At 33.8% G+C, this 14632-nt stretch overlaps 1 protein-coding gene and 1 long non-coding RNA gene across 2 annotated transcripts; both read right to left on the reverse strand.

Annotated features, from left to right (window-relative positions):
• Positions 1–3351: 3351 nt before the first annotated feature.
• On the reverse strand, positions 3352–11856 carry LOC108344414 (uncharacterized). Its single transcript, XM_017582858.1, has 2 exons — positions 11492–11856; positions 3352–3499 (listed from the first exon to the last, which is right to left on the reverse strand). Exons 1-2 carry the CDS (start codon positions 11854–11856, stop codon positions 3352–3354), a joined length of 513 nt encoding a protein of 170 aa, XP_017438347.1.
• Positions 11857–12425: 569 nt separating this feature from the next.
• LOC108345322 (uncharacterized) lies at positions 12426–13555 on the reverse strand. The gene is made up of 2 exons (XR_001833653.1): positions 13476–13555; positions 12426–13230 (listed from the first exon to the last, which is right to left on the reverse strand). It is a non-coding gene; the product is annotated as an uncharacterized LOC108345322 (long non-coding RNA).
• Between the last annotated feature and the right edge of the window lie 1077 nt (positions 13556–14632).

The raw sequence follows: 14632 nt of genomic DNA on the forward strand, positions 1-14632 counted from the left end.
TAAAAGAAAATAAAAAGAAAACAAAAATAAAAAGATAAAAAGATAAAGAGGCAAAAAGAAATATTAAAAATAGAAAAAGATAAAAAGAGAAAAAGAGAAAAAGAGAAAAAGATAAAAAAATAAAAATATAAAAAGAAAATAAAAAGATAAAAAGAAGAAAAAATAAAAAGAGAAAAAGAAAAAAAGAAAAAAAATGAAAAGAAAGAAGATAAAAAGATAAAAAGATAAAAAGAAGAAAAAATAAACAGATAACAAGATAGAAAGATGAAAAGATAGAAAGATGAAAGAATAAAATAAAAATTAAAGATAAAGTCTAATCAGTTAAGAATCACACAAATAGAATAGTTATACCACGAGTCCCCGGCAACGGCGCCAAAAAGTTGATGAACAAATCTTCGATCCCCGAAAACGGACTCAAAAACTTGTTAACCCTCGACAAGTGTAACTGAATCGTATCAAGTAATAAAACATGGTAAGACCAAGTATCGTTTTCCAAGGAGACTCATGACACTAAACAGTTATGTGATTACTCAACTAATTAAGACTCTAAAGAACATATTTTTGGGATTTTGAATGCAAATGCAATAAAATAAACATGAATGCATGAATGCAATTTGATCAATTGAGGTTAAACACAAGAAAGAATGGATGAAGTTGATGATATTGTTGTTGGGGTTTAAATTTAACCTAATTTACTCTCATGCATTTATGAATTCGTCTTTCTTTTCATTAATGTTAATGTCACTCTCTAAATTTCCTTAAACCCGATGTCTCGGTGAAGAAAGCCTATCCTTAATTATGAGTTCATACAATTCCTAGCATCCCTAATAATTAATTCTGAAGCACAGAAGCTTAAAGGCAACCAACCCTCATATCCCTATGTCTAGGCAATACTGCTTTTGGGAGAATTTCCCAATTCTAGATTTCCCTTTATGTGTCCATATCAACAAAATCAATAATCATGACATCGAATGATTTAAACAATGCATGCTTTGAGCAAAGAGGAAAAACCCTAACAATTAATGAAAGAAAGCATGTATCTTATAAAAGATCTTGAAGAAAAAATTCAATACATGAGAGTTTAAGGTTACATCTTTCCCAACAACAATAAGGTTTAGCCCTCCATCGTCATGGAAGAACTAGATGAATAAGGGAATGAAAGAATGAAAAAGATAGAAAAACCCGAGAAAGAGAAGAGGAGAGCCGTCATCATCCCCAAATCTACCCCCAAGGGGTGAAAAGTGTGTTTTTGTGCTTAAGTCATCAAAAGATACTAACCCTAGGAAGACTAAAGCCTTATATAGACTTCTAAATATTACAGAAAATTAAGCCCAAGTCCATAAGAATAATAGAAAATGGGTCCAAGCCCAAAACAGATCATAAAAATTACAGAAAATTGGCCCAAAGCCCAATAAAGTGGCGCTCAACGGTAAGTGCGTTTCTTCTATTTTGCCCCTCAACTGCATTTTTACCCCTCAGTGGTGCAAACAGGTCCTTGAAAGTGTCGCTCAGCGGTAATTGGCGCTGAGCGGTACTTGCGGCTTCTCTTCTTTTGCACTTTTTGTGTCCTTTTCTGATTCCATCTCTGTCCCACTTCACTTCTTTCATCAAATTCATCTCAAAAACCTGCAAAAATAAGGAAATTAAGCATAAAACCTGTCTAACTCTCTTATTTCCAAGAACATAAGCAAAAGTATGATTCCAAGCTAGTTTCTAGTCATAAAGGTTGGTTTTTATATCAATTTTTAGTATAAAAATAATAGTTTTTCAACTGTTATGACCCGCGTTTCATTCTCTTCATCCTTTTGTATTGAGAAGTTGAAGCCATTTGCAAGAGATGTTGACAGAAGATTTGAGGAAGGGTGATTTTGAGAGAGAGAGAGAGGCCAAGTATGATCTCAGATGAATGTGGATGAACACTTTAACAAATTAGGGGTCATATTTGATGGATTAAGTCTAGAGGGAAACCAATTTTAAAAACTTGAAAAACCAATACAAACCAGACTTAATTGATTTACCACATTATCTAACTGATTAATCTATTTCAATACACAAATTTAACATTCAAAACAAACAATGAAAAATCTAATCGATTATATAAGTTTTCTAACCGATTAAAACACGACTGATATAAGATTTTAAAGACAGATAAATCACTGAGAGAAGTCTAATCGATTATATTATGTATATAATCGGTTAAAATTCGCAAACCAGATTTTTCACACAATTTTCACACCACTCATGCACAAATCATCACAAATATCAAAATGAATGTACAGTGTAAGAATGATGCATGTTTTGACAGAACTAGATCTTGTTACCACACTTGTAGAACTCGAGATATATGTGATTCATCATTTAAGATTTCCTTGAGCCTTTGCTTCCAAATCATTTCAGTTCCCTAGAAAATAGTCATATGGTTTTGTTGCAGGTACCCAAGTGAACTTAGGGTCTTTGTTGTTAGTGACAAGAGTTGGTTCCTTAAGAATCCATTTGAATTTTCCTTTTGGAATCCCAGCTTTCCTATAATAACAGGATTTAGAAACATGGCTAATTATATTGCAGTAAAAGCATGATGCAGAAGAAGATTTGCTTAAATCAGAAAATTTCTTAGAATTAATTCTTTCGCTTTTAGCAGAATAGTCTATTCCCTGTTTATTTATAACTCTTCTTTGAGATCCTAGCACAACTTCAAGATTAGATCTTCCTAAAGTGAATTTAGACAGTGTACTCATTAAGACACTCATTATATTCTTGAACTATTGTTTTAACTTCAAATTTAATCTTTTTTACAGATTCTAAAGCAGTTTCAAGATTAGTTTTGAGGCATTCATTATCATCGACCAGATTATCAATCACATGTTCAAGATCTCTTTTCTCACTCTTTAATCGATTAACCTAGTATTACATTTTCATTGCTTCAGCATGTAATTCTTTAAATGCATCAAGGAGTTGATAATACATGTCCTCTATTGGTTCATCATCAAAGCTACAACCACTTCTTCCAGAACATACAAAGCCAGCCATCAAGCAGAGATTTGTCTCTTCCTCCAAGTTGTGATCATCATTACTTAAGGAACTATTTGAATTATTGTTCCCACAAGCTATGTAGGCTTTCTTTTGCCTATTCTTTCTCCTATCTTGGTTGGTTTTTTCATCAAATTTATGTTTCATCTTCAAGACCGGACAGTTTGGCTTGATGTGGCCTTCTTTTCCACACACATAACATGTAGGAACTGCAACTTTGCTCCTCCTTTTGTTGCCTCTTGTATTACCTGCAAAATCAGAACCAGATTTTCTAGATTTCAGGATCTTTGAAAATTTCTTTACCATTATATTAATGACTTCCAATTATGGAATTTGAGAGTCTGAATCTGCTTCTTCAGCATGCTTTCTTGAGGCAATTTTGCTCATAGTCTTGAGGGCTATTAAGTGTTTTTGCTCACTTTCTTCTTCTTCCCTTAATTTGCCCAATCCAAGTTTATGCTCTCTCAACTTTCTAAACAAAGTAGCCATGTTCATTGTTGTAAGATCTCTAGATTCTGAGATAGAATTGACTTTAGGTTGCCAGCTTTTGTTGAGACTTTTCAAGATCTTTGATGAGTGAATAAAATGTAATTGCATTCATATCTTAGTTTAGGCTATTTGCATACATAATTGCATTAATTGAAGGATTTAGTCATGCATTATCCTTGTTTCGGATCATACATTGGGATTTTGTGTTTTTCTTGTAGATTGGTGATTCTAAGTGTCAAAATCACAATTTGGGAAGAATTGATGTCTAAGATGAAGAGATGAAACCAGAGAGTTCCACAACCTAGTTGTGGACAGTTCCACGACGTGTGGATTTTGCTCCAAAATCCAAATGCAAAACAGAGAGTTCCACAAGTGAGTTGTGGTTTTTACCACAACCTGTGGGTTTACTTCAGGAAGTACAAAATTGAATCCAGAGAAGAGCACAAGCAGATTGTGGAATTTTTCATGAGCTGTGGAATTTTTCAGAGCAGTTAATAACCTCTTTTATGACGTGAATTTAAAGAGATTTAAATTAAATAGAAATTAAGGACATTTACTTAGAGAGAGTAACGACTCTCTTAAAAAGAGGAATGAGGGGGATTGAAAACGTAAAGAGGGAGGAACGTACGAGGAGGACATCAACGTTCACGACGGCTTCAACACTTCTTCTTCTTCTTTTGTTAGAGGATTGATGTAGTACTTTGGATTATAATTTTGAACCTTTTCAATTGATGTTTAGTTAATTTTAATTATCCCATTGTTTTATTTATGTTTTAATGTCTATTTTATAAGCAATTTCACAATTGGGAAATTGGGGATTGTTTGCGATTATAAATAAAACAGATTAGATGTTGTCACAATTGGGAAATTGGGCACAACTAATTAGTTTGCAATTGAGATGATAATTGTTCTTCATGATTTTATTGAATTTTGTAACTGACCTAAGGGATTGGGGGTTAGAATTCAATGGATACGTTTGCCTGTCTAAGGAATTAGGGGTAAACAAGCTCTTAATAAACTGAAGTGGATAATTATAATTCACACATCAATTGGAAAGGGTAGGAATTTATATGAAAATGTATGAAATCAATTCTCTAACGTTGTTTATACTATTTGAATTCCCATCACTTTTTTATGTTCATAATTTTACTTGATATTTTTTGTTGCTCAAAATTACGTAAATTAGGAATCTAGTACTCAACTCATTCAATCCCAAAGGACGATATTTTATTACTACAATAACGATTAGTACACTTTCCAAACGTTCATCAATCTTAATGTTAATTTCTTCTTTCTAGAAAGTCTTTCCAAGTGCAAGAAGGTGGTTGAATATATGTGTGAATCTTTTCTGCTTTACCATCATAGTGTAGAGGAGACGATATTCTTTGCTTTAACATCATAGTACGCTCTTCTGCTTTCGTCCAAGATCCATTCAGAGAAGTTCTTGATCATAGTCTTACCATCTATCACTCTTGTTGGTTCAAAAGGACCATTGATCACAAAATCCCAAACACCCTTGTCAACTAATTCCGAGAAAATTTTCATTCTAATTTTCGAGAAAGGGTAGTTTTCACCTGTAAACAGTGATGCTCTAATTGTGGATGCACCTTCACCAAAGGTTTGAGATATATTGACCATCAGTAATGATTTAATCGATTATACTTACAACCTAACCGATTAAAATTCAAGTAAAATTCGAATTCCCAGCTCTGGTGCCAATTGTAGAAAAAGTTAAGCCCATAATCTCAACCAAGAGAGGGGGTGAATTGGTTATCCTGATAGAGTACACCTCAATGTGTCGAATGATCAACAATGCGAAAGAACAACTTCTTTGTGAGAATCTTGATGAATTTCCTTCCAATGAAGCAATCTTAGTTCTCCAAGAGCATAAGAATATTCCTACAATTAATTCTCAACAAACAAACCAGTTATGAAAGTGTAAGATCATAAAATCATGTTGGGGCGGAGAGCAATGTGTCTATTTATAGAATTTTCAAACTCTGACGCAATTTAAGCAATTAAGCATATAATGTAATCTATTCAGCTTTTCCTTCTGCTTTAACACTTTTACATCTGTATCAGATTTAACATATTAAAAGCGTGTGCAGTCGATTATGGTAAACATACAAGCCAACAATATTCAAAATGACTGTTATTCATAGTTATGGCTTTCCAAGAAAATGATTTTCATAAGTAACTCATTTTAACCGATTAGGAAAATATTGTAATCGGTTAAGTTTCATACTTAGGCAAATTTGAAAACATTTTTCATTCTAAACACTTCAATGCACTCAACAAACATTTACTGGCACAACAACGTGTTTTAATCGATTATACAATTAATGTAATCGGTTAAAACATAGTTGTTTTGTTTCTATTGTGCATATACTGAAATCTAATGAAATTTAACAGATTATGTAAACAGTGTAATCGATTATTTCTACCACATATACAGAGTGCAATGTGTTTCAACCTATGGTTCATTTCATACAATGAATGCATATACCAATTAGTTTAAGCACAAACACATATATGATCAATCAATTGTCTTGCCATTTATTATGCAAGAAACTATAAAACATTTCTTTTGTTCATCGTAAAAAACATGTATGTGAGATGAGTTCAGCTATACACAGCTCCCCTATCAACAAAAACCACCAAAGTCATGCTACCATAGCACGAGTTCCAATTTGGCCGTAGAAAATTGAAAGTTTTTATGAGCTAGGACGACTTCTACTTAATGTTCCCCACATAACTTACCCATTGACTGTAATTTTTTTATAATTTGTTCATTTGTAGATTTTTTTTTTTAAAAATCTACCCTAATGCCATAACAAAATCTTAATCTAAGGTATCGAAGCAAGTTGGAACTTAACATATGCTCAAGGTAATGGAACAGTAAAAATAAGAACTTAAAACATGTGGAATCAAAAATTGACCACAAAGCAGCACCACAACATTATTATACTAAAAATAGCTTAGAACCATAAAGAAGCTTGAGACATATCCTCTTGCTCAAAAAAATCAAAAGAAAAATATATGAGTATCTCTATGTCTATTACATTACTATATTGAGGTATATTTTTCATCAAAAATAAAATAAAAACATTCCAAACAATTTTTGGAAAAGATTCTAAGAAAGTTGATCCGAATTTGCAAAAAAGTTATTTTTTGTGAGAGTGTGTTGGTACCAATTCAAAATTAGATTATATTTTGTTTGCTGATTTAGCATGAATGAGTGCATTGACCTAGCTCAACCTTAGTTGGGCCATTTCTTGTGCAACCCAATAACACATCAAATGAAGAGGGTATATGCTCCAAACTTTTCTAATTTCACCAACTTTCAAAGAAATAGTTAAGTTTTCTTTGCACATTGTAATTGCCTCCATCTTCTGAACTACAACTAGACGGGAGCTTCATCTAGTACTTGAATTAAAGCTCTCTGAGTTTAGAATCCAACACAATTGGACACCTACAGAGAAAGTGATGAGAAAAACAATTAACAAAGGTAAGAGCTGAAAATCCTATGTTTTTAGTTGTGCTCAACGCCACGTTGGGTGCATTAAGTACCATCGAAACAGGGACAAACCCTTTCAACTATCCTCGACACCACCAATCAATTGGTGTTAGGCGAAACTAATAGAGAGTGCATGGTTCTAAAATGTGTTGGACGCGAATAAAACGACTTTAGGTGAATAAAGATGCTAATATGATGTAATAAGCCTTAATATCAGAAAATTTAGTTATAATGTACCTTATTGGTAGGATATATTAGAATATGTATTGGCATAGTGTAATTTGATTTAATACTTTGAATTAATCTAGGTAGTTAAAATGTAGTATTTTGTTCTTAAATAAAGGGTTGTTAAAATGTTTTTGTAGTAATATTTTTGTTTGTATATGACAATTCATTGTCGTAGGAAAAAAATAATAATTGTTTTATATGTTTAAGATTATATTGTATTCTATGTTTAAGAATTATTTACAAATTAAAACTGGAGATATGAGGATTTAAAGATGTAACGTAGATTGGAAAACAATTCCAGAGGTTAAAACTAAAATCATATCAACCCACGTTTTCAAATAACTAAACAATCCATAAATCATAGTTTCCTAAATATTTAATTTAATCCTAGTTATTCGATCAATCAACTAAATAAATTATATAAATTAAATCTTGATTCAAACCAATTCCTATTTAGTTCTCAAATCAAAATTCAATTTATTTTTAATTTCAAAAATACAAGTTGATATATCTATGAGAAAAACTAAAATTAGGGATGAGAAGAACAAACTCGAAAAGAAGAACCAAGAACTTAATTTGTACGATTTGATCTTTATTCCATGAATCGATCCTTAATTATTTATTTCTCCATTATTCAATATCAAAAACAAAAGTAGAGAAATTTAGCCAAGTTGGTCATGACCAAATTTAGGCTAAGCTAACTCACCTTCAAATACGACCAAACTTAGGCTAAGTCAGTTCACCTTGACATTCGACAGAATTCGACCTAGTCTATCCTAAATGAAATTTATATGAGTTTTTCGTCGCTAAAATTGGTCAAATTTTGATCAGGATCGTCTTGACCTTTTTTTTCGACTACTTTGTCTTGATCATCGGCCCAAGCCAGCCTATTTCGACCTTTGACTTAAGAAAACCCGTCTCAATACCCAAGTTGTTTCGTCTCGACCTTCAGCCCATCTAGACCTTCAACCCAAGTCAGCTTGTCTCAACATTCGTTTTGCGCCAACCTGTCATGATCTTCTTTTTGAGATGGCCTATGTCGTCCTTTGGTTCGGGTCGATCTATTTTGACCTTTAACTACAACAAGATCATTTCCACCTTTGGAAAAAGTTGACTCTTTCCGACCTTCGGCTCGAGATAACTCATCTCATATTTTTGTCCAAAATGGCTCGTCACAATCTTCGTCCTAGACCGACCCATCTTACCATCTTGGCCTACAGCTTGAGATGATTCGACTCAATATATAACCTAAGCTGAATGTATTAACTTTAATAATTAATTAAAGTCTTGTAGTAAGGTCAAACCGACTTAAGTCCTAACCAACCTAAGTCCTAACCTTAATTAGAGCCTTCTAAAATGATTGTTTGAAGTGTAGGCTAGAACTCGTCATGGACTATGAATTGGCTCTGTTAGAATTTAAGATTGACAGATTAACAATTAATGAGCAATAAACCCTTTAATCAAAGCAGTTCTCAATACCCCTTAGAACAGTAAAGCGGAAGCATACCTAAAGGATTAGACATTGCGAACAATGAATAAGTAACCTGAATTGGTCTCTGATTTTTCCTCTATAGAGCACCTTAGGTTCCCTCTGGATTTTCTCTTTTGATGGGGATAAAGAGAAAGAAACATGAATGATACAATGTGCTCATAGATGAGGACTATGACCCTTTAAGTCACCTCTGACAGTTACTTTTCTTTAGTTTCAATAATTATAATTTGGCCCCTTCAACAAATTAAAATTATTGTTGGTCTCTACACAATATACCTTTTGATGACAAATATACCCTTAGCCATATTTATCTTAATTAGATCACTTTATAATATTGGCTAATAAAATATAATGACCCTAACACATTTAATAATTATTATATATATATATATATATATATATATATATATATATATATATATTTGTGACAAGTGGTAGACTGTTAGCAATTTGGGTCACTTATATTTATATATATATATATATATATCCATATAAATCATTACAAATGTGTTAGACTTTAAGAGCTCAAAATTGTCATTATATACCTTGAGTATATCCAAAAGTCTCGTCCATTGATTATATCCGCATGTAGAACCAAAACAGTTTTAATTGCAACAATCACAACCAACCCAACAGTGATAACTAATGCTAAAAGAATCAAATGACATGGATTCATCATGAAATGTGTAGCATGAAAAGTTACGTGAAGGTGACCTGTAGACGTCTATTTTCAACTGGTCCTTATTTTATCTCAATGAGATCAATACAATAACCTTATCGTATAGAGTGTAATTTCTGAATAATAAACTAGAATGTATGCATACATGAAAACCACACATAGAACAAAAACATACAAAATTGACTAACTCTCATTGAATCAAAGATTCCTCAAACTGTAAAAACACCCTTATGAGAAATATGCTCATGAAAGACTTTGGGTGTAAGAGCCTTATTAAGAGAATATACCATCAAGGAGTTTGTCCTTAAGTGTTCTATGAAAATCCATCCACTATGTACTCTTTCTTTAACAACTGATTTTGATGTCATAGTATAACCTAAATGGTCTTTCAATTCCTTTCGTAATATGCAGTCCTATAACAAAAATCAGCCATATACCCTAATTTGATGCCTTACTGAATGCTACAAATTCTGCAATCATAGTGGATAAAACTATAAGGGTTTGCTTGGTACTGAGCGAAGAAACTACACCACTAATTGGCATGAAAATGTAACTTGAAGTGCATCTTATACTATCTTGGCATCCTGTAAAATTGTCAAAATACTTAATAATCTATACGTGGTCTGACCCTTTATAAGTGAGCTTATAAACCTTTGTTCTCTTGAAAAAACCTCATAAATTTATTGGTTGCTTTCCAAAGATCCATTCATTAATTGCTTAAATACCTGCCTAAAACCCTAACTATATATGCTATATCTGGATGCGTACATACTTGGACATACATCAGACTTCTTATCACTGAAACATGGGGAATCTTCCTCATTTCTTGAATTTATAAATTTTCTTTTGGGCATTGATTGAGACTAAACTTGTCTCCCTTAGCAAGTGGAGAATCTCATAATTTACTATCCTTCACGCTAAAAGCTTTATGAATGTCATCAACATACAAATCCTCTCCTTTTGAGTATAGCCATTCGTCGTAAGACAACTTTTATACCTCTCAATATTACCATTAGAATCTTTTTTGGTCTTAAGTATTTACTTATTTCCAATGGGGTTCATACCTTCTGGTAACAGGACAAGTTCCCAAACCTTATTATCTTGCATAGATTTATACTTCTCGCGAAGCACATGTTTCTAAGGATCTTGAGTTTGTTCTTATAGAGGTTATGAACTTACTAGAGGTTTTGAACTTTATGAATCAGATCACTTCCAACGATTATTCCTCTAAACTTTATTATTCCCCCCAAACTCAATATCCTCAAAGAATATTATGTTTAATATCATGCAATTCAATATTTAAGGATTCATAATAGGAAGTCATTGTATGAAGATAGATTATTATTTGCCAAAAGTCAATTGGTTTCAACAAAACTTGAATTTAAAAAAAAAAAAGCAATCTGAATTCATTATTTCCAAACTAACATAATTAACAAAATTTCTCCAAATAAACAAATGAAATCAAATTCTGCCTAAATGATCGTACAATGAAGTGTCTTTCAAAACCAAAAATTAGAAAACCAGTACAAAATAATAATCTAAAACATTCTATCACTTCCATCATTACCGATTTGACATCTCTAAATAGATCCATCTTTCAGAATCAATTGTCTTCTGATAGCTTAGGCAACCCTTTCTTTGCACGCCAAACATGATATTTTGTACATTTCTTCTTCATGTGTCCAACTTTATGGCAAAAGAAACATTTATTAAACTACTTTTGTTTCTTTTGTGATGGACCTTTAGAAGCATCACTATTAGAATTCTCAGATTTCTTTCTTTTGCCATTGGCATTAGAGGTACGGGTTAAGTGTGCACTTTCAGTCCTTTCTTGCTTCAGTCTCCCCTCTTCTTCAACACAATATGAAATGAGCTCACTAAGAGACAATTTCTCCTTCTAAAACTTATATGAAACCTTAAATTTTTCAACCTGTATAGGAAGAGAGATTACAATAAAATGTACAAGTAAGTCTTCCTGCAACTCAAATTTCAACGCCTTAAGTTTTGAAGCAATGACATCTCTGTAATGTACTCTCTCGCATTTTATTTGCCTTGATACCTCATGGAAGCCAAGCTTTGAAGAAGTTCACTTGCTTCCACCTTTTCACTTTTCACAAAGCGTTTTTCAATCTCAGCAAGGAAATCTTTAGCACTTGTAATTTCTTCATATACAGTACCTCTATAGACTTCTGGAATGTCGCGCTTAATGAACATCAAACACATGCGATTTGAGCGATCCAACTTCTCATATTCTCTCCTCTCGCTAGAGGTACTTGAGTACTTAAGAGAAGGAGGTTTCTCAATCCTTAACGTGAGGTCAAGATCCATGCAGCCAAGAATTATCTCTATGTTCTCTTTCCAATCCTTAAACTTTGTACCATTGAGGACCGAAACTGAATTTAAGTTAGCAGGTATTGAAGCCATCGTAACTATATTTTATACAAGATAAGAAAAGGAATTAAACTCGTAAAATCAATAATTATATAAATATATTCAAATAATGGTCTATTCCATCTCAAGACACCCAATGCCCCATCAATATCAAGTCTTTAGATAGTAATATTAATTGCTTGACATATCTTGGTGTAATGATCAACACTGATAATAAGAACATGTCCAATAACAAATCTATATTTGGATAGATTTTATTATTGACACGTAAAACCTTATAATTATCACACGTTACCATCACAGGTGCGTATACAATCCGGCCAAATATTAATCTTCCTTTGGACCGACCAATACTTGCATGGATATGCATACACACGAACATTCATAATTTCTCTATGAACTACTCCAGATAAAAAGGACTCACTTTAGTGATTTCTTAATTATCAATAGCTCATTTACAAAATTATAAACAACAACAAAATTAAATTTTATTTATTCTTAATTAATTATTAATTTTACTTTTATTTATTCTAATTAATTATTATTTTTATTTTTATTTTTATTTTAGAATTCTAATTTTAAAAAATCATAAAAGTCCAAAATTAGATCCAAACCCATGTCCATTAAATAAAAAATCCCCAAAATGGATCTGCCTTATTGGACCTTCTAAGATTGTGCCTTATTGACCTTCCTAGATTGGGCCTGGGTCACTACCCGCAAGGCTCGAGTTACCATTGGCAACACACTCCATGAACGAGAGAGCCCCGTCGAAGACGCAACTAGATCTGTTGTTACAGAACTACCACTGTCGCTGCGAGCCACCTCGCTAGCCACTGTGCAAACTGTCGCGAGCCCATCACGACTTGTCCCTTGCAGACATGAAGTGCAATCCGTAGACGTAAACAGATCTTCCGCTGCCAACCACCACCCTAGAGAAGGAGAGAACGCCGCTATAGAGAACGATTCTCGCCTCTTGATCTAAACCAGCCACTAACAAAGAACACACACTACCACCATGACATAGTGCCACCATGACCTTACTGTCGCGAGTGCGAACCACCAGATATGGCTAAGAGTGAGGCGTTTGAACCGCTGCCGCAATGGAGAGAAGGCGAAACACAGAACCATTGTGACACGACCCTCCACTTGCAGAAAACCAGGGCCAAAAACAAACACCAAGAATCAGAGACCCAACGGCCAAACCATGGCGAAGTTTTGCCAATCTCCAGAAACCTGTCGCGAGATCCACCGTACGAACCACCATTGAAATCCCCATGGGTCGCGCCTCTGTTGTTGTACCACACCATTGCCGCTATGCTGCCACTCGTGAGAGAAAGGAAGTTGCCATATGGTTCTAGAGCAGCGCACCGAAGGAGAAGAAGAGAAGGGGAAACTTTATCTTTCCTTCTATGTGTGTGATGAAGCAAGCATAAGAAAAAGAGGGTATATAGAAATTGAGATTTTCCCAATTTAGATTTTTTATTTTATTTAGGGTTCTTAATAGATATTTTTTGGAGGATTAAATTCCAAAAGCATAATTGAAGTTTTAATTTCCAATTTTATGATAAACATTAGGGTTTCCAAAATTGGGTTTATTATTAATGCGGAAGCGTACATGAAGGATTAGACATTGGGAACAATGAATAAGTAACCTGAATTGGTCTCTGATCTTCCTTCTGTAGAGCACCTTAGGTTCCCTCTGGATTTTCTCTTCTGATGGAGATAAAGAGAACGAAACAGGAATGATACAATGTGCTTACAGATAGGGACTATGACCCTTTAAGTAACCTTCTGACGGTTACTTTTGTTTAGTTTCAATAATTATAATTTGCCCCCTTCAACAAATTAAAATTATTGTTGTTCTCTACACAATATACCTTTCATGACAAATATACCATTAGCCATATTTATCTTAATTAGATCACTTTATAAAGTTGGCAAATAAAATATAATGGCCCTAACACATTTAATAATTGTTATATATATATAAGTTACCCAAATTGCTAACAAGCTCTACTCACGACCTCCATGGCCATCTTCATCCTCTTCATTCCTTCAACTGCCCTTCAACTACCATTCATCCTCCACCTCCATTGTTCCACCCACATCTAACCATTCCATTCACTCTAGTGGGCACCATGGGCACCATTGATCACCTTCATTCTCTATCTATCCTAACACACAATGCATCTTTACCTGCATCTTCATCCTTTTTTTTCTACATGAACGTACAAAGGAAACAAGGAACAACGCCAACAACATTGGTGAGTTCTCTCGGTCATGTTGCAATGGGTTGGTGGGGAAAAAATGTGACAACAATAGGGAGAGACCCATGCCTCATATCATTGGAAGAAGAAGAAGAAAATACTAGGAGAAGAGAGTGTCATTGGTGACACCAACAATGCCTCCAGTCATAGGTGTAGTGGTGAATGACGACGTCGACCAGAGGAAGAAACTAGATGGAAAGGGAAACCTGTGGGGTTGTAGAAAGAAGAAGAGGACTAACACATTTTTTAGTGAGGGAGAATGGAACAATGTTGGTGGTGGTGGAAGAAAGTATGCGGCCACCATGGAAAGGAAGAAAATGTGTTTAGTAGTGGTGGACATTGGAGGGAGAGCACGCATGGGTGAGGAAAAAGGATGGTGATTCCCATTTGAGCTACACCCCATAATAACTTGGTGCACCTTGGTTTTTGCTTACACCACCTCTTTTTTTGTTTTATTATTTTTTGGGATGGTTCCTTTGCTATATGTACCTAATGTTTACAATCCCTGCATCCCTTATTTTTTTATGTTCTTGGGCATCTTT

The sequence above is a fragment of the Vigna angularis genome, chromosome 8, assembly GCF_016808095.1.
Source record: "Vigna angularis cultivar LongXiaoDou No.4 chromosome 8, ASM1680809v1, whole genome shotgun sequence".
NCBI lineage: Eukaryota > Viridiplantae > Streptophyta > Magnoliopsida > Fabales > Fabaceae > Vigna > Vigna angularis.